Here is a 21,688-nt window from a genome sequence, read left to right as displayed (position 1 = left end):
GATGGTGTCTACTTGACGTACTTACTCCTCGCTGTATACAGAATTTATTTGTTTGTTGTGCATATAGTCTTACGCTAGCCGTTGCCTTTTGTAGATATATTTGATCATATTAGTATAGCGATAGCCCACGTAGGATTAAGAAAAATAATTATTAATATGTACTACGCGTTTGGTATCTGCTATATGGGACAGAAATGTGAGTGCCAAAAGATCAACAAAAAAGCAGATTATAGTATAAGATAGGAATAACAGGTAATTTGTGCGAAAATACATCTATTTCAACATAATCAGGATTCATTCAATATAAAAAATTTAAGAAAGCGGCATGCTTATACAAGCCTACAAGACTTGGTTGTTCGACAGACAACCAAAGAAAACCACTAGAGACTAGACAGTTGGAAGAACTATATGTGGAAATAACTTTTGCAGATGAAAGGCAGAATATCATCGACACGGAATGCCAAACAGGACCCCCTATTACCATAGAAGAAGTCGCATCAGCTTTAGAAGAACTAAAGACGGTAATGTTGTAGAACCTAACAAGTTTTGTGTAGAATTGGTGAAACTTATGGATGAACACAAAATAAAGAGAAATTCAACAAAATATTTAACAAAATATATGTAACTGAAAAAATCTACCAAATGTTTAAAGTCGAACTTCGAAACTATAGCAAAAAAATTAAATGTAACACAATGCGAAGACTACAAAATACTCAGCCTAATGAGCCACTTACTTAAATCTTTTTAAAAATGATACACACAGTATATATATATATATATATATATATATATATATATATATATATATATATATATATATATATATATAAAAAAGAATGTGTGTGTACTTTGTACGCACGTAAGAAGATATTCTTCTATTATACAGGGTGTCCCGAAAAGATTGGTCATAAATTATACCACACATTCTGGAGTCAAAATTAGTTCGATTGAACCTAACTTACCTTAGTACAAATGTGCCCATAAAAAAAGTTATAGCCCTTTGAAGTTACAAAATGAAAATCGATTTTTTTTAATATATCGAAAACTATTAAAGATTTTTTATCGAAAATAGACATGTACCATTTGTGGTATATTATGAACCCTCTGTATAAATCATAATTTAAATATGATGTTATTAACATTTAGGGTATTGAACATACATAAAAACAATAGCTTATAGTTTGTATCACATGTTTATTACGAGTGAACTTGAACTATATTTGTTATGGTTCAGATAGGTATAAAAACACGCTGAGCAATCAGTATGGATATAGATATACAAATAATTATTAGAAGTTAGTATGTAATAAGGCGCTATGAATCATTAATGTTATTGTTTAGATATTGGATACCAGTGAATAAAATATAATGTATAGTAAGACGTGTTTAGTCTTTTTAATTAATTAGAACCAGAAGGCAGTAACAACACACCTATTTAATACACATTCTTATGGCAGGATAATCTTAAAACACAATTATAGTAGGATTTGTCTATCCCATAAAAATTTTATGGGGGTTTTGATCCCTTAAACCCCCCCAAACTTTTGTGTACGTTCCAATTGATTCATTTTTGTGGTGCCATTAGTTAAATACAACGTTTTTAAAAATTGTTTGCCTCTTAGTATTTTTTTGATAAGGCAATTTTTATCGAGATGCGGCTTCTTTTTTAATATATTTACATAAAAATTCTATGGGGGTTTTGTTCCTTTAAACTCCCCAAATGTTTGTGTACGTTCCAATTAAACTATTATTGTGGTACCATTAGGTAAACACAGTGTTTTTAAAACTTTTTTGCCTTTTAGTCTTTTTTTGATAAGTCACCTATTATCGAGATGTGGCTTCTTCTTCAAAATATACCTAAAAATGTAAATTATAAATAAATTTTCAGATTATTAACAGGTATATCATAGGTCCTTAACCATATACAAAAATATGTGGTGGATTCGACAAATATTCAAAATATCTCGATAAACACTGGCTTATCGAAAAAGTACTGAGAGGCAAAAAAGTTTTAAAAACATTGTGTTTAACTAATGGTGCCACAATAATAATTTAATTGGAACGTACACAAAAGTTTGGGGGGGTTTAAGGGAGCAAAACCCCCCACAAAAATTTTATGGGGTACACAAATTTTACTAAGATGCTGTTGCCGTAAGAATACTACATGTCCATTTTGAATGAAAAATCTCTATGAGTTTTCGATATATGAAAAAAAATTGATTTTCATTTTGTAACTTCAAAGGGCTGTAACTTTTTTTGTGTGCACTATTGTATATAGGTAAGTGAGGTTCAATCAACCTATTTTTGACCCCAGAATCTGTGGTATAATTTATGACCAATCTTTTCGGGACACCCTGTATAATAGGTAATTTAAACGAAGTAAATATACTTAAAAGGATATTTGTATTTTATTTAAAAATCAAACTAACTTTCTTATCTACCACTTTTAAAAATTTTTTATTAAAACAACCAAAAATAAAAAAAAAATGAATCGCCCAGGAATTGAACCCGCGTCATTCCAATCTCACGGCTAATGCATTACCCACTACTCCAGCGAGGCCCTAGGAATGGACATGTAAGTTTCGGATATAATTACACAACACGGCGACATATAGTGTAAAAATGTTATGCTTACATAATATTTTATTATTTTACTACAGAGAAACACAAATCCAAAAACACAAGAATTATAATAAATAATACATTTCCTAAAACCACTAATATATTCTTTTAATGACTTATTTTCACGGTTACAGATACATACATACCTATCTTGAAAGATTACCAATGAACTACATACTGTCAGAACTACATACTGTCAGTGTGCGCAGGCGCGCAGATTTATGTACAATTTTACCCTCAATCGATTCGCCGCTAAAGAAGAATATCTTCAAAAATGCGAAAAACAAGTGTCATGAGCACAATTTGGATTCCGCGCTGGGTTTCGAACCCCGTCCTACCTGCGTGGAGGTCAGACATACTACCGGCTGAGCATTCCATACCTAATCTCAGAAAATAAATATATTAACTTCTTTCTTCTAGAGTTCGATTCTTTCTCTGCATTGCGTATAGGCTATAAAATAGGATAAAACACTTCATACAATGTACAGAAACGTCGTATATATATTTTAAATTCACTCGATTAAAGGTATCAATACTTCTATTCAGTCTTACTCACCTAAACTCGAAACATTCGTCAAAATTGGGGTTAAGCGTCTTTTTATGGACGTTGGTCTGTTGAGTGCTGCAGAGCGGAAACATTCTGTGCGGCAACAGTTCTATAATGACGAAGGGGTCACTGTAGCCATTGGGGTCGAGGGGGATGATGTCTCTGGCGTGTAGCACCTGAAACAATTGAAACAATATATCAAAACTGTAGTATACAAAATGCAAAAGATGTGGATATACAGAAGTGTAATACATTTTCAATTTAAGATAAATCTTTATACACATATTGTTCAAAAATTCATAATTTTTTTTATATACAAATAAATAATTATTTCGTTCTAAAACAAAACAAGAGCCGTCTTATTTTTGGTTAGTTTAGAGAGCGCATACAGTTGTAAAAATGAAAGAATACCCATGAACGATCACATCAATCACTTATTTTGTATTTGCTATCTTTTTCTATAACAAACGTTTGTTATTTATAGCAGGGGTCACCAATTAGTTTTCCTGAGGGTCCGTTTCGAAAACCTATGACACTTCCGGGGTCCGGATTCATGCTGCCTGTGTCTGACTGGTCTGATTCGGTTTCTTTGTGGATTCTTGTTAAAAAATATCCCCTCTAAACAAATCAGAAGTGTGCCGAGCGAAATTTTTGGGCAGAAATTGTTTAATATTTTTTTTAACAAATTCAAAACATCACCTTTTTTGCCCGCGAAAATATTATTATGTTTTTAGCATTTTTGGGTCATCTTAAATAAAAAAGATCTGTCATTTTATTAAAACTTAAGAGTTTTCAAGCATCGCAAATGCATATTTTCGCATTTTTTAGATTTTAAATCGCTTATAACTCGAAAACTATTCACTTTTCAGAAATATCACAAGAGACCTTTTTTGTTTATAATTACCCAAGAAACCTAAACATATATGTTTCGAGGCAAAAAGTAATTTCGAATTAGCTTAAAAAATTGTTTCACCCGGCACCCTTCTGACTTGTTTAAAGGGGACATTTTTGAACAGGAATCCGCAAAGAAATCGAGTCAGAAACATTTTTCATACGAAAGTGGCCTCACACATGGACTAATATGGGAAGGAAATCTAATATTTGATTTTTTTATGGTTACTGTATACTTTTCTGTAAGTTTTCCTGGTACAATAAATAAAATATAAATTCATTGTGTATCATTGTGATGTTATTATCAGTATATTTTAAAAACAGCAGTATTGTAAATTGTTACTGAGAATATTTTAAAAATTAGGAATTCATATTTTGAATGCTAATGAAGTTTTTAGACATCTTCAATTTTGTAGAAAGGAAACTGAGAGATTTAAAATAAATAATCATAGTACAAAATGCTAATTAACATGTTATCTTTTCTACATTAGTGTCAATGCAAGGTGTTTGTTGCAAACTTATTAAATCTGAAAATAGTTTTAATTGAATGCACATCTGAAAAGTACTCCTACTTCACATAGGTATAGCAGAGAGGAAATGAATATAAAAAAAATGCTCATGACAATTTTATATTACAGCTTACTTAAATTCAAAATTAATGATTAGTAAAAATAACAATAAGGGGGGAAACTCTTTACAAAATTAAATTATCAGAGAGAAAAATGATATTTTTTTATGTACAACCTGTCTGAAGTTTGTCACTCTGAAAGTTTTCAGATTTTTTTTATAGACTCGCTCAAACGAAGCAATTAAGACCATTTTTAAGACTTTTGTAATAATTTTCAAAAAAGGACGGTGTGGTGGGGGCTAATATAAAATAAAACAATATTTCTTACATGTTGATAAACTACCGATGCATTTATTGCGCCGCCTATGAATTGCTATTCTCGTACTCCACTCACGTATAGAGTAGCATTTCGCGTGGGCGAAAATCTAAGAGTTTGTGCAAAAATCTTGTCACGTCAGTATCGAAAATAATGAAATATATGTGAAACATGAAGTAATATAATGAAAATTCGAAAGAAAGGGGATTTTCTTTTATTATTGTAGAAAAATGTAAGAAAATTTTAGTAGACGTAAGAAGTGGTAGACATGGAAAACGTAGACGTGAACGAAAGACTGCGAAGTTTACATAAGTCCAGAGAAATACGGTATTATAAAAACTGAAGTTTTAATGCACCAAGTTTGAAAAAGGTTGCCTTCCAACAGAGTCCTCTACAAACATTCAAACTCCAATTCGTTCATCTTTTATTAGTGGAGGGGATAATTTTAAAAATCGAAAAAAAACGTTCGTTTTTAATTTGTATGAAATCTATTAGTAGATTACGAATATACATTTTCTTATAATACATATTTATTTTAAATTGACCATGTAAAAATTTACATGGTCAATTTAAAATAAATATATTGCGAAAAGGGTGTCAAAACGAGATGGAGAAAGTACTTTGACAGCTTATTAAATGAAGAATTTGACAGACAGCCTGTAGAGTCAAGGAGACAGTAGCAGCAATGGTCACCAAAATAACAAACGAGGAAGTGGCTCAAGCGCTTCAAAAAAATAAAGGAAAAGCGGTAGGACCAGATGATATTCCTGGGGAAGTATGGAGAGAATTGGGAGAGACAGGAACAAGGTGGCTAGCAGGTTTATTTAATAGAATTATGGAAGTTGGACAAATGCCAGACGAATGGAGAAGCAGTATACTAGTACCTGTCTACAAAAACAAGAGAGATATGCAACAATGTACAAACTACAGGGCTATAAAACTGCTTAGCAACAACATGAAAATATGGGAAATAGTAATAATTGATAGACGGATACGTGAAGAGACCGAAATATCCAAGAATCAGTTTGGCTTTATAGGGCTTTTCATCGATTGTCATATGTTTCTAGCTTCTGTCACCTGTTGTATAACCTGTGTATCATATTAATATACACGGATTATACGACATTTGACAGAAGCTCGAAACAAATGACTGTGAATGAAAAGCCCTATGCAGGGCAGATCAACAACAGATGCAATTTTCATCATAAGGCAGTTGATGGAAAAATACAGGAGAAAAGAAACAAACGCTCATATGGTATTCATTGATCTTGAGAAAGAATATGATAGAGTTCCTCGAGAGATTCTGTGCATATGTAAAGATTATGAGGGATATGTATGAGGGAGTAACGACTAGTGTTAGGACAGATGTGGGAGAGACTGATAAATTTCTTGTGAAAGTAGGATTGCACCAGGGCTCGGTGCTTAGTCCGTATTTATTCTCATTAGTTTTGGACCAGATAACAGCGAAACTACAAAGTAACATTGCATGGTGCTTAATGTATGCTGATGATGTCGTGTTAGTAGGAAATAGTGAAAGAGACTTAGAACAAAAACTGGAACAGTGGAGACAAGCTCTGGAGGAAAAAGGTTTAAAACTTAGTAGGACAAAGACAGAGTATTTGCAATGTTCATTTAAAGATAGAGTTACTACAAATAACATGGTATTTTTGGATGGTGAACTGATTGAAAAAAGCAATAGTTTTAAGTACCTGGGATTGGTATTACAGAGTAATGGAGAAATAGACGGAGATGCATGCAGCAGAATTAGGGCTGGATGGATAAAGTGGAAGGAAGCGAGTGGTGTGCTGTGTGACAGGAAAATTCCAATGAAGTTGAAGGGAAAATTCCATAAAACAGCGATAAGACCGGCTATGACGTACGGAACTGAATGTTGGGCAGTGAAAAAGAAAGAGGAACAACGAATGCATGTGGCGGAAATGAGAATGCTTATATGGATAAGTGGAGTGACTAAAAAGGATAAAATTAAAAATGAGTATATTGGGGGAAGCCTAGGTGTGGCACCAATTGATGCCAAAATGAGAGAGCATAGGTTGAGATGGTTTGGTCATGTTCAACGTCGAGACGCTAATCACCCAATACGAAGGCAAGACGATTAGGCAGGACACGTTGGTAAAGTGAATTATTATTGATATGACTCAAGATATAATTGTGTGGAGAAATGCAATTAGGGAAGCCGACCCCGCATAGTGATAAGGCAAAGATAATGATGATGACCAGGTAAATTTTTAAACAATTTTCGACAAAAAATTACCGTACACTTGAATTTACAATAAATTGTTCTAAATCCTTTTATCAAAATCCATTAACAAGAACCGGAGATACTTTATAGCTTAAGTTTGAAGTTCATATTTTAATATCGCCGATTTGAAAAAAGGGACCAACTTCATCTAGAATAATCGTAAGACGACATTTTTTAAACTTGCCAGCTATTCGAATATGACATTTCTTGAGGAAGAAAAAACAAACAAAAATCTTACATAACCTTCTGTAGGACATGACTTTGACTCTTATATTACAGCTAGTTATCTTTGTTTCACACTCTTAAAGAAAAAGAGAAGTAGTGTAGCAGGTAGTTGCTGTGATAAAAAAATCCATATATGTTTTTTATTTGGCAACAGCGCTTTCCTCATAAACTTAACGGTGGCGAAAAAACTAATATATGAGAAAAAATTTGTTGAATTTGTTTGCCGTCAAGTTTGTACCGGTGGCGGTGGGTTGTGCGTTCCTAATTGTTTGACTTATATTTTAATATACTGTTATATTCCTATTTGACATGAGAAAGAAAAGACTATATATTTAAAATTCAAATTAAAATAAATTTTTTTCATATTTCTCAACCACGAGCATATAAATTTTGAACACCCTGTTTGAGACAAATTTTGTAAAAATAGTTATTGCTAGTTTTTAAGAAAGTGTTTTCGCAGAATTGTTTCTAGCCCCATGAACAATGCATTTTAAGTAAGCAATCAGGGTGCTGGTTTTAAGAAAGTGTTCTTTGAACTGTTTAACAAAACCACAGACAATATATTTTATTAAACAAAAGAATAGGTCATTAAGTTTTTCAAGATATGCGGGTAGGTAATTCATTAGCCGCACGGTACATAATAGATAGTTAAAATATACCCGTGTATTAAGATTCTTAAACATAGATAAAAATATGATTAGTGTAGAAAATAGAATTAAAATAGTCGGAATATTATTTTTTCTTGGATTTCCATAAAGACATGTTTAGAAGAAGGAAAGAGTTTTTTGGTAAATACGTCATGATTGAAAGTTGTTTTGATTGGTTGAAGAATTAATTCTGGAGGGGAACGATTTGGAAGGATGAGAATGAATGAGGAGAGAGAGTCGGTCTGTTTTGTTGGATCGAAAGAAAGAGTCCAGTTTTGAGGGTAGTGTACAAAAAATAAAAAATAAAACGCCGGTTGGTTTTTGGAAAAGTGACAAGCATCATATCGTAATAGGCCAAGTCGAGAGATGATATAACTCCTTGAGTCAAAAGTATCCAGTGTTTGTTTAAGTATTTCAAAAAGTTGGAATACTGCATCAGGAGAAAGCCGTAACGAGTACTGTACGAGGCATAGTGAGGAAAGGGTGAACGAGTTTGCAGAGGAGCAGGGACATTATTGGAAAACGTGGACGAGTTTCTTTGGATCACAACACCAGCAAAGAAGGAAACGTGTTTTGTGTGAAGACATAGTCGAATCATCAGCAAAGGTCAGTTTTATTTTTTTTGTTGAAACATGAATGTATGGTTTTGCGTATTAAATACCACAGTGCATATTGAACTACACATTTCACTATTATAAAATCATTAAACCTCAATCAATGTTGTTACTTATAAATCATTATAGTTGTTTTTTTTTATATACAATAATATTGATAAAATAAAATTTCTTTATATCAAAAAAAATTGAACAGGTAGAACATCCTGTATAGCAGAGGTAGAGAGATTCATAGTTAATTATTTAAAAAAACAAATTTGGAGACAAAAAGAAATAAGATTCCTATTTTCATAATTGTTAGATAAAATAAAGATAGAAGAATAAATAAAATTTGCAATATTAAACATTTATTTCCGTTTGATAAAATAAACGACTCTTATAATTTCTAATTGAAATTCATATGTGTATTATTTTATTCTCTTTTATCTGTCCCTATTAGGAAGCCACTGAGAAATATTTTGAAGCCACGAAAATAAGTATTGATAGCATAATTTAGCCCTGAGATTTACAATTTATTTATGTTTGATTAATGAGATAATTAATTGATTAATTAATCAAAGTAGATCACAATAATACACATAAACTAATTAAATAATTGTGTAAATATTTATTCTGCAGACCTTTATGAACCTTTAAAGTACTAGAAAAATATCGTCGGTGTATCGGCTTTCAAAAATACCTTTTGTAAAAATAAAACTAAAATAAATTAAAAATAGTATGGTAATCGATAAAAAAATCTAATTTGAATTTACAAGGGTACAGACAGACATTTTCTGTAAACACGGTGTTTGAAAAGTACTTTTCTCGTCGGCAATTGGTGATTGTACGTTGCAAGAGCAAGAGGGCAGTTTTGTCGAACAAAGCCAAGTGGGTCGTTACTGTAATGGCAGTCTACGCAGGCAGTGGCAGTCGATATAATGGCACTAATGATGTGAAACGATTGTTTGTTCATTCCGCGTGTGATGTTTTTTAAATACATCGAATTCAACTCTAAATTGAACGACACGACACGGGTATTCGCTTTCACGGGCTTTTACAATAATGTGAAAATATAATAAAACGAAACCAATCGATCGGAAAATAAAATATTTTTTTGATTAACCGGAGTGTCGAAGGAAAAATAGATGAATTTGTATTGGCATGTATAAAATAAATAAACTCTTACTCCGCCAGCAGTGTTGTTGGATGGACCGAGTAGCTTAGAATCTTCAAGCAAGGCTAGCACCCTAGCACCTTCTGATGGACTATAAAAATATTTTGCTGATAGAGACAGGGTTATGCCTGAGTTATCAATATTGCCTCACTGTCTTTCAAAGTTCATCCATTTACACTGAGAAATTTCTTGTTTTCAGTTTTTGAAGTTGTTTTTCAATATCTTCACCCATTCCATCTAGTCTTCTGTACTACAGACAGACACAGTATTGTTACTGCGTGGCATAAGTTTTACATCTTTGTCATCTTTTTCAAGAACCATTTTAAGAAATGCTGATATTGACGGTTTTATTAAATTATCTCCTATAGTTTGATGTTTTCCCGTTTTAGTGATGTATAAAGAAATTTGATAACTAGCCTTAAGAACACGATTATTAGCTGTTGAAGTATGAGCAGTAAATAGAGACTCTAATGCTCTTTATCGAAATCTACCATTGCATTTAAATGGCCCGCAGAGAAAAGGGGATACCAAATGGGAGACAAACAACTTAGAGTAATCTGTTATTTAGAAGATGCAATACTAATTTCTCAAAGTGAAGATGATTTGCAACGTATGCTGCACCAATAGGGCTTTTCATCGATTGTCCTTTGTTTCGAGCTTCTGTCATGTGTCACAAAATATTAGTATATCTACGTCATACGTCTTTGGTTTGTATCATTGGTATATGCCAATAACGGACGACGTAGATATATTAATATTATGTGACAAGAACAAATGCATGGTTATAACAGCAAATCTACTAAGATGTAAATTATAGCTGGAGGGTCAGATAATAGAGCAAGTGATGGAGGTTAAATACCTACGAATCACACTTTCTAGCTAGAGAGAGAAAGCTCGAAACAGAAGTAAAAGATCAAGTGAATAAAGCAAAAAAGAGCCGCAGGTTGTCTGACTGAAACAAAATGGAGAAATAAAAATATCGGAAAAAAAAGAAACGCAGAATTTACAAAATGGTCATCAGACCAATAATAACATACGCGGCACAACCACGACCTAATACAGAGAGGACAAAAAGAATAGAAACAGTAGATGAATATCCTTCGAAAAATCGATGGTAAGACACCATACACATAGGTACTATACAGCTGAGAAAACATTGGAATATAATAAACCTGCATTTATGTGTTTTATAGATCTGACTAAAGCCTTCGATTGTGTAAGATTAGAAGATGTGCTAACATTGCCATAGGAGAAAAATCAGCCAAACAAGATGATAAGGATAATTAAAGTCATTAATACGAAGAACAAAACCAGAATAAAAGTCGAGAATAAACTAACATCGGAAGTACAAATCGACTCGGCAATCCGACAAGGGAATAACTTGAGCCCATTGCTTTTTAATTTAGTAATGGACAAAATAATAGGAGACATCAAAAGTACAGAAAGAGGATATAAGATGGCAGAAAAACAAATAAAAATCGTCTGTTACTATGACGACGCAATCTTAATCTCAGATAACGAGGATAGCCTACAGCGAATGGCAGACTTTCAATACAGAGGCGAAGACCTATACCATAAAAATATCAACAGCCAAGACAAAATCCTTGGTAGTGTCAAGGGAACCAATAAGATGAAAAATAGTAATGAACAACGAACTAATTGAACAAGTCTCGAGATTCGAATATCTGGGAGTTGAAATATGTTGTTATGGAGATGCTAAAGGGAGCTTCCGAAAGCAAACAAATAAAGCCAATTACGTGTCAGGATGTCATCTGGAGCAATAAAGATATGAGGCTGGAAGGGAAAGTACGCATATACAAATCATGTGTAAGACCGATCATGATGTACGCGACAGAAACAACATGTGACACAGCAGAAAGCCAGAGGATATTGAGAACATCAGAAATAAGAACGTTGAGGTCAATAACTGGGAAAACACTGAGAGACAGAATACCGAACGACAGAATAAGAGATCTCTGTAACATACAAGATATAGTACGGTGGGGAAGACAGAGACGACGATAATGGAATCAACATGTGGCGAGAATGGACAGCGAGAGAATAGCCTGTATAGCCAGAGATTTAAAGCCAACAGGCAAGAGACCATAGGAAAGCCCTTTAAAAGGTGGCGAGATAGCTGGCAGTCAACATCAAAGCTAGGAATACAAGTTCAAAATCGGTTAAGAACAAGCCTAATATAAGAAGAAGAATGTCTTTACCCAAGGATCGTAATTCACAAATTCTGAGGGAAATAACGCTATCTTACGTTGCGTTGACTCCCGTCTTTAATTTCCATCTTTTTATATTAGATATTTCTTATTTCGCAAGGTTTGCCACGCCACGTTCTGTTGGATCCCAGCTTTACGCATACTGTAAAGTGTGCGGTTCCGGTATAAATAGCACTAAATTCGATCTCTCTCTTCCCGGTTGGGCAGATGATATATACGAAGCGATAATTGAAGCGTATGTCATTTGCTTGTCATCAACTGGGCCGGGTATGAACGAATTGTAATTTTGGTATTGTTTATTTCATATTAAATGTCGCGACCTGCTAAATTATTCGGTGAGGGTTCGTGATTTGTTCGCTACGTGGATTTATGGATGTTAAAAATTATGTTATGACATTTATTCGATTCGTTTGAAAACTCATTTTTTTTTTAACGTTCAAATATTATAGTGTTGCGTGTGTTTACTTTATTATTTTTGATTCAAGGGGAGGGTATGGCTTGAAATCAACATTTCAAGCACATTTTTGTGATTTTTTTTTAAACTATGGTACGCTTATTTTACTTTCAAGTTAAATAAGCATAAGATTAGCGTAAGCAGGTACAACTCACAGAATATCCAAAAAATTTTCAAGGAAAAATATTGAAAAATAAGGTAAACCATATGAGCTAGTGTAGTGCGGTACTAAGCCATATGAGCTAGTGTAGTGAGCAAGGTGCGGTAGTGTACATGTTAATTATTGTGGTGTAAATAGGCGATTTGCTAATATAAACTAAAAAATTACTACTGAGTAAGACTTTAGCATAGAAAAATATAGTTAGATTAGGTTAGAATCAAGCTACTCATTTTTCTATCAGTGAAGAGATTGTAATGTTACTCCTACTAGAGTATTAAAAAAACATCAATAAAATTATTCTTGGAAATTACACCTGTATGATATCTTTTTATTTATCTTCTGTAATGATATGCCTTCAGCACATCGACAGCAGAGCACTGTTTGCGTCCCGACATCTGCGCAACCCGATATCCCGCTCATTTCCACTTCTTCCTAAGCCTTAGGGTAAAAACATGCCGAAGATACATGGATGAGCGCGGTGTAGATCGCGGTCGCTACATCGATATCAGAACAAACCTTCATTTTCTGATACATGAGATCGCACATACCAAAGATATGTCACCCGTTCACCCTCGCGACCTTACATCGTAATTTACAGCGATGTCGATGCCAAAACAGGATACGGAAAGTATCTTCGGTATGTTCTGCCCGTCATTGATGTAAACCTCGACCGCGATCGCGACCTACACCGCGTTCATCCATGTATCTTCGGCATGTTTTTACCCTAAGACTCTCTGGCCAGCCAGTGTAGTGAACAGGTAGACCAACCTGAGTGATGGAATTCTATAGTGAAGAGATCCGCTGCTCGTAATTGAATGGGTTCCGTCTAGACGTGGAGTGAACAGCTACCGCAGCTCCGATCGGAGTTGTATAGATGTCCGTATAATTATTATATTAATATTTTGATTGTGGGACTCTTTGTGCCTTACACTGGAGTGAAGTTTAAGGATATTTTCTTCTGATAGTAATAAATATAATTTACTTTTTCTTTTGAAGACATCCAGCAAGGGAGCTTTTTCCGTAACGGGCAACGATTTAATTACCTTTTATTTTGTTATTTTTTATTTCGAACTGTATATAAATATCCTGAATATATTTACTTTACGTTTAACACATGTTTTACTGAGTCTGTTGTCCTGAAATAACTACCCGTCACACTTCCTTTTTTATCGCCTTATATAATCCAAGATATAGCAACAAATTATCTCATGTATTCTCGCCTTAACTAGTCGCATCTTTTATTTTGTTTTCTGCAGGAACAAATTTTCTCTCATTTCTAGTTTTACTCGAGTTGCAAACCAATTAAAAAGTTTATACTAGACATCAAGTGCCAACCATACAAGATAGGCGGGCGCCCGCGCCGGCACAATTTTAAAACGTTTATTAAATTTGTTATCTAAATAAACAGACTTGGCAGTTTGCAAGACGCATTAGAGTAGAGGAAAGAAAATAAACGCATATTATGCAGGTAACATTTTGTTATTAAATAAGCATAGATTAAGCTTCAAATAAGCAAAGAACGCTGCGTAATGGGTGCGTAATGGGGAACTGGGACAATAAAGGGATCACAATAGATGGAAAAATGTTAAATCATCTTCGTTTTGCAGATGACATAATTCTTATAATTGATCGCCTAGGAGAAGTAAAGGAAATGCTAAATAAGTTAGACGCTATCTGCTGGAAAACAGTCCTGAAAATGAACATTACTAAAACTAAATTTATGACTAATCTGATTCCTAGATGATAGCTGATTATACGTGAACAAGAAGTAGAACTAGTGGAAAAGTACATTTACTTCGGTCATGAAATCAGAATTGGAAGAGATAAACAAAACGTGCGAAATAAAAGGAAGATTAACTCTTGCTTGGGCAGCCTACGGAGCGCCAAGAGACATATTTAGGAACAGTATACCGATCAGTTTAAAAAGACAAGTGTGATCAATGTGTGCTATCGGTAATGACATATGGAACAGAGACACTGACTCTAATCAAGAAAACAGCGTCGAATATTGTTACGGTACGAAAATCATTAACATTTTCGATCAACCCTGTATGCTGAATCAGCTTCAGAAAATCATTAACATTTTCGCTTCACCCTGTATTCTACATTCGTTAAGATCATGTTTGTGTTTCAGAGGAGAATTGTTGAATTCTCACAAATCTATCGCTTCAGAGATGTAATGTGTATTACGTAATAAGTCGAGGACGCGGTTGTACTTCAAAGAGCCGAATCGTGAGGGCCGCCTGGATGTCGCTGGTTTGTTTATGTTGTCAATTCCTTTGCAGAGATAAAGGCTCTGAGTTTGTTTATGTAATATATTTATTGGTATCGAGTGGGCCAACTGTGCGAAACGCTGAATCAGCGGTTAGCGTGAGAAGGTCTTCAGCTAGAAAAGAAGTGACTGTCTTATAGAGTCGTGGTTAAAATTTGCTTTTATTTTTTTTATTCGTTGTTGAGATGAGGAATGGAAAAAGGAAGGATTAAACTTTTTTGTAATTGGTTGATTGAGAAATATTGGTGGGAAATGGGATAGTTTTGAGAAGAGGCGTCTTGTTTTTGAGAGATTGAGTTAGGGAGATCGGTAGATTCATTCAAGTTTGGGAAGTTGAAGTCAGAGGTTGAGAGTAGAAGTAAAGTTGTTCCAGCCTCGGCGGTAGCCACCAAGGCGTGGTTTCTGAGGAGTTGAGTTGCAATTTAAGTTGAGTTTTTTAAGCGGAAGTTTTGGTTAAGAACCCAAGTGAGAATGTAGCGGATTTTGAAGTTTTTATGAAGAAATCATGGCGTTGCCGCGTTCAGGCAAGAAGCTGGTTAGTTTCGGTGTGTAATACACCATCTAAGTTGTTTTTTTAAGCAGTCATGAATAAAGTCATAAATTAAGTGTCAATAACAATAATAAATACTCCAAGAAGTTAATTAGAAGTTATTTAAATATTTTAAAAGTCAATATGAGCAGAACCATTTGGAAGTTTATTTATTTTTGCTAAAACTTTTCATGGAAACAATCATTTTTGTACTTTTTATGTAAATTCAGTGAAATGTGAGTGTTTTGGACATTAACAACGAGAAGAATAAGGACAGAACTATCTACAACAAGGTATTTCATGTCAACTTTTATATTTTACAAAAGAATGGTCTCTTATATTGTATCCACTAGAGATCCATGGTTTTCCTTTTTATTTTTATTTTAATAAAAAATTTGATTCGTTTTGCAATAATGTTTTTTGACTATTAGTTATTATCTAATCCCTTTCTCTTGGTCCTAAATGATATTCAGCTAAGAACACTAAGGTAGGTCATATTATATTTATATTTATGTAAATGTGTTTGTATCTTAGGCTAATAGACTGAGATGGGCAGGGCATGTGATACGCAGTAACGACAATCGCCTTATAAAAAATGTGTTCTGAGAGAGGCCAGATGTAAGGTCTGTGGGGCGGCCTAGAAAAAGGTGGAAAGATGCAGTCAAAGAGATCTAGAGAAAATGGGAGCGTGACAGTGGGAATTAGTGGCACAGCGGCAAAGACTCACGAAGAGTTGTAACGTTATTGATTATAATGATGATGTTTGCATCTTATGACAACTATATATTTTTATTAACTTTTTACTTGAGTTTTTTTTTGAAGTTTTATGCATGTTTCGTCTCTCATTTTCTTTTTATTATGGCGCTCCCGAGCATTTGAGTTTCTATTATATTTAAAATCTATTAAGAATCCATCCCCTAGGTCTCTGAAGACTTAGAGCTACCGAGGTACTTCGAAAAGTTACGTAGCACTATTTACATATCATTTTTTGACTTTGTTATCCATAGAAGTGCTACAATATGAGGGTTGCTCAAATGAACCGTCTGCCTGAACTGCCTGTCTGAACTGTCTGACTACTTTAGAGTAGGTATAGAGATGGGCACACAGGAAGCGATTATGTAATCACAGGAAATATGAATTCTAGAGTTACAGCACTTACCTCAACGCACAGCGAATCGTGATTGAAATATGCTCTCACTGCCAGAGTGCCATACGGACTGGTCTGTATGGTGATCTGTTCTTGTAGTCGTTGACTGTAGAACATTTCTATTAAAGTCTCTGTGTCGGTTCTATGATACTGCAGTTTCTCTTCAACCTGCTGGTAAAATGGAGATCGTATAAGGTCCATGCTGATGCCTTGACCATCCGCATGGAAGAACTCTACGATGAGCTCCAAGGCAGCGTGAAGCCTCTCGTGAAACATGGCGGGGAGTTCGTCGCTGTTGACCCCGCTCTCCATTTGGTGGTTAAATTCAACAAGTGTGAAGTCCCAGATCTGTAAATATCGTAAAGGGATTCAATAGCAATTCCAATTAAGTTTTTTGGTTTTGTTTTTTGTTTTGGCGTTGGTTTGAAACCTTTAGCCCCGTAATTACATATATTGAATGAATACTATTATTTATCATTAAAAATGTATAAACATTTTCAATTTCATTGCAACCCGAAACTGCAGCAGCATTATATTCTAGTTCAATCAAAGAGTGCAGGAAGAGTCTATACCGGTTTCAGGGTTTTTGCCCCATCATCAGTAGACCCATATCCTCTTCTCTCCGATTGAACCAAGATACTTCGACGCGTGCCGTCCCGGATTGCAACGAACGAAATGGCTCGGGTGTCATAGCAACAGCTGCTAAGAACCAAACTAAGTTCTCAATCTAGTAGTACATAAACCGACAATAAATATCGTTCTACATACCACCAGATTGACAACAGCTGGAAACCTCTCTGGTTACAACCTCCGAGGCTTTTAAAAATATAGGAGATTTACCACGCTGAGCAGATGGTACGTGAATTATTTAAAATTCCTTTAAATAATTGATGGATTCGAGCGTTACTTGATGGAAGTTCATTTTATCTCACAATAAAACACTGAAAAACGTTTGTTTTCTATACTTCCACAAAATTTATTACAACTATGTTATTACTACAGCTGATGTATTTAAAATTCCCTCATCTTCTGATCGTTTTGGCACCCGCATGGCTTATAATTTTTAAAAGTCTCGGAGGTTGTAACCAAAGAATAAGAACCGAAGTAAAACAGGCATCGAGCCTTGTTTAAAAGATTTACCTCTTGAAGAATTTTTTGAAAATTCTGCGCTAATAAAGCTACGTTCAGTGCTATCAAATGTCCTCTAAGGAAGTCGAACAATGGTTCGACGGCTTGATCTGTTGGTAGAGTATCCGGTGACCAAGCCACATGGAACATTGCCTTTCTTAGAGTCTCTTGCATTTGCAGACCAGCTCTCCTAATGATATCCCGTATTCTCACTTGAAATTGGCTCAAAGTGCTGCTTAGTTGGGTGGTTAAAGGAGAAAACTGCGTCTCTGTCGATAACGATTGTAGAGTAAGAAAATCGAAGTAGTTTTCTGAAACCAAGAGGAAGATTATAAAGCACACTTTGGTTTTCCACTCGTAGGTGTCTAACAATACTTACCTAACAACGAAACGAAGTGATAAACGTATTCGAGATTATTCACAGATATGCACAATTCGTCGCTAATTCTAAAAGGTCCCAGTTTATCAAAATATCCAGTCTCCATCAGTCCTTGGTAAATGGTATCGGCGTAAAGTAAGGCCGCGGAGCAAATGCAGTCCAACAATTGGGATACTAAAAGTATTGACTGTGCTTTAGGCCACTGTAGGTAACGCCAAAATTCCCTTAATTGACAAAACATTGTTACGATGTCCACAGACGATGAACTGTGTCGAACGAATTTCTCTCCGTCGCAAATTTTCTGGATCATGACCGACGTTCGGACCTGAAATAAATATATTCAATATTTTCATTTTCAACACTTTTTTATTTTCAAAACTTAAGATATTCCTCAAATAATACATGGAAGACTACACAAAAAAGTAGAAGAAGATATAGATGACACCTAGATCGGGTTCAGAGAAGGAATAGGAACGAGAGAGGCTCTATTCGCTTAAAACGTTCTCGCGCAAAGACGACTAGATATGAACCAGAACCTCTGTCTGATTAATAGATTATCAAAAGGCTTTTGATAGGGGTGATAAAGGTACGACATCGGAAACTCGTAGAACTATTAAAAGAAAAGAATGTGAACAGTCCAGATATACGGGATATTGTCAATCTGTACTGCAATCAAGACGTGGAAGGTGACATATCTCTTGGTTAAATAATTTGAGAGCTTGGTTTAACTGCACTTCTGTTGCTCTCTTTAGAGCAGCGGTATCAAAAGTGCTAATTGCCATGATGGTTGCCGACCTTCTTAGAGGAGATGGCATATGAAGAAGAAGGCTGGAATCAAAAGGCAAAGAAATAGAAAATATAGAAACAGGAACTATAGAAATAAAAAGAGGTGTTAGACAGGGTTTCGTGTTGTCCTCATTGTTATTCAATCTGTACAGCGAAGCTATTTTTAAGGAAGCATTATCAGACGAAGAACACGGTATATCAATAAACGGAAAAATCTTGAACAACAGAAGATTCGCAGACGATATCGCTATTTTTGCAGAGAGTCTAGAACCACTACAACGATTAGTAAATCCATCCATCTATCCAATGGCACTTTCAATGAAGGCAGACATCATCATCAGGTCAACAGTTACAAGTAAACTAAATGATGCCGTTATAAGGAGTGATTTCTAAAGTCTTCACAAACATGATTTCTTGCTCAATTTATGCTAATAGGGAATTAATTGGATAGACGGACAATGCTGCATAGGTTAACAAGTATATGGGCAAGTTCTTGAGGGTAGAGAGAAAAATGGTGAAAGACAGCCAACAAATTCGTGTTTGATATTTTGTTTTTATGATGGAGTAAAATCTATTTAATTTTTAATATAGTGCAGCTTTTCTAGATATCAGCCAAGCATTCAACAAAGTGTGGCATACAGGACTCCTACATAAGCTGAAGAAAAATCTTCCGTATCAATATTATTTAATTATAAAATCATATCTGACAGAGCGCTTTTCATTAGTAAAACAACAAGATGCTCGCTCAGAACTATTTAAAATAAAATCCGGTGTCTCACAAGGTAGTGTACTCGGTCCCTTACTTACCTGTTATTTACTGCTGACCTACCTACAACTAGATTTACGACAGTCGCAACATTCGCAGATGACACAGGTATTATCGCATCTCATACAGACCCCCAAGAGCTTCGCATAACTAACAAGCCCACTTAAATAAAATAGAAAAATGGTTAAAAAAAAAGAATGTGTGTGTACTTTGTACGCACGTAAAAAGTTATACTTCTATTATTATGATTTCAACGAAATTAATATACTTAACAGGTTATTTGTATTTTATTCAAATATTAAACTAACTTTCTTTACCTACCACTTTTAAAAAAAAATTATTAAAACGATACCAAAAATATAAAAAAAAAGAATATGAATCGTCCGGGATTTGAAACCGGGACCTCTTGATCTCCGGTCACACGCTCTACCAGTGAACTATAATATCCCTTTTGCTTTGACAGGTTACAAAATTTCTCAGACATAGGGACAAATTTAATAGACCAAGTGGTATACAAAAATACTTTAAATATACTTACTATTATTATAAAATATCTTATTCCCGAGGAAGACAAATCCAAAGACACACAAATTATAATAAATAATACATTTACTAAAAACACTAATATCCGTTTATATGACATAATATGCATTATTTGCGCTGACAGCGCTGATACATACATATCTTGAAAGATTAGCAACGAAATATATACTGTCTGTATGCGCATGCGCCCGGCATTATAAAATGTCACTCTCGATCGTAAAGAAGTATAACTTCAAAAATGGAAACTAAAAGCTAATGAAACAAAATCGACCCACATGACATTTACCATGCGAAGAGAGAGCTATCCACCAGCATACATAAACAACAAACAATTAGTACAAGTAGATACAACCAAATACCTGGGCTTACATCTAGATAAAAGACTAACATAGAGGAAACACATCTTCACCAATAGAAAGCAACTTGGACTCTTCAACAAATGTACTGGATTCTGGGCAGATATTCAAGACTCTCAACTGAAAATAAATTAGTGGTATACAAAGCCATACTTAAACCCATATGGACCTATGGCATACAGATGGGGCTCAGCCAGCAACTCTAACTTGGAAATCACACAACGTTTTCAAAATAAGGCATTAAGAACCATAGTAAACGCTCCATGCTCCCAGCATCAAAGAAGAAATCAGTAAATACAGTGAAAAGTATGAAGAAAGACATTCAAAATGTGCATCCAAATGTGCATCCAAATAAAGTGTGCATCCAAATGATTTCGCGAGTGAATTATTAAACAAGGAGGGTGAAGTTCGCAGACTGAAGCGTTATAAACCAACTGACTTACCAAATAGATTTTAGATAAATTAGAACTATTTTAAGTGTTACTTTATTTTACTAGTAGTACTATCTATACATTTGTTGATAATTTAGAAAGGAAAGTTTTCATTGGAATTCTTACCTACATGTCATAGCCTAAGAAAGTCATAACTTTAACTGATTGTTTTTAACGGAACAGATTGTTAAACAAATTTGAGCAATAAAAAAATTTTTTTAATATGTAAAGGATTTATTTATATTTATTAAAATATTTCTATTTATTTATAATTATGTGTATAATTATTGTAAGACGGACACCGTTTGGACCAAAATAGTTATAAACTGAAATTGATGTTGAAATTATTACCTTATCAGCATAAATTGAGCAAGAAATCATGTTAGTTTACTTGTAACCCTTGACCTGATGATGCTATGAAAAATTATAGAGAGCGAAACCGGTCATCGGAGTAAAACAATAAATGATTGCGAGTACGTCTATATTTTACTTCATTAAATTCGTAAACTTTTCGGTTCCGCAAATGAATACGTTTAATGAAATCTCTTTCTAGTCCGGAATCCTTTTCTATCAGCAAATTGTATTATACGGCCCAATATCCAGTGCTCCAGTGGGATCTAATGAATTTTGGTCAAATTAGTTAAGATTAATACCCAAGGTAAAGCA

The 21,688-nt window shown here is 34.4% G+C and overlaps 1 protein-coding gene across 1 annotated transcript in view; it reads right to left on the bottom strand.

The window, feature by feature from the left end:
• LOC126884928 (BAI1-associated protein 3) overlaps window positions 1–21,688 on the bottom strand; it is a 368,259-nt gene that overhangs the window by 18,005 nt on the left and 328,566 nt on the right. The window contains exons 13-16 of the mRNA XM_050651279.1: window positions 18,141–18,465; window positions 17,774–18,072; window positions 16,646–16,981; window positions 3,179–3,345 (exon numbers count right to left, since the gene is read on the bottom strand). Coding sequence (XP_050507236.1) covers window positions 3,179–3,345; window positions 16,646–16,981; window positions 17,774–18,072; window positions 18,141–18,465 — 1,127 coding nt within the window. The remainder of the gene's footprint in view (window positions 1–3,178; window positions 3,346–16,645; window positions 16,982–17,773; window positions 18,073–18,140; window positions 18,466–21,688) is intronic.

The sequence above is a fragment of the Diabrotica virgifera genome, chromosome 5 (assembly GCF_917563875.1).
Source record: "Diabrotica virgifera virgifera chromosome 5, PGI_DIABVI_V3a".
NCBI lineage: Eukaryota > Metazoa > Arthropoda > Insecta > Coleoptera > Chrysomelidae > Diabrotica > Diabrotica virgifera.
This window is presented reverse-complemented; position numbering and strand designations above follow the sequence as displayed.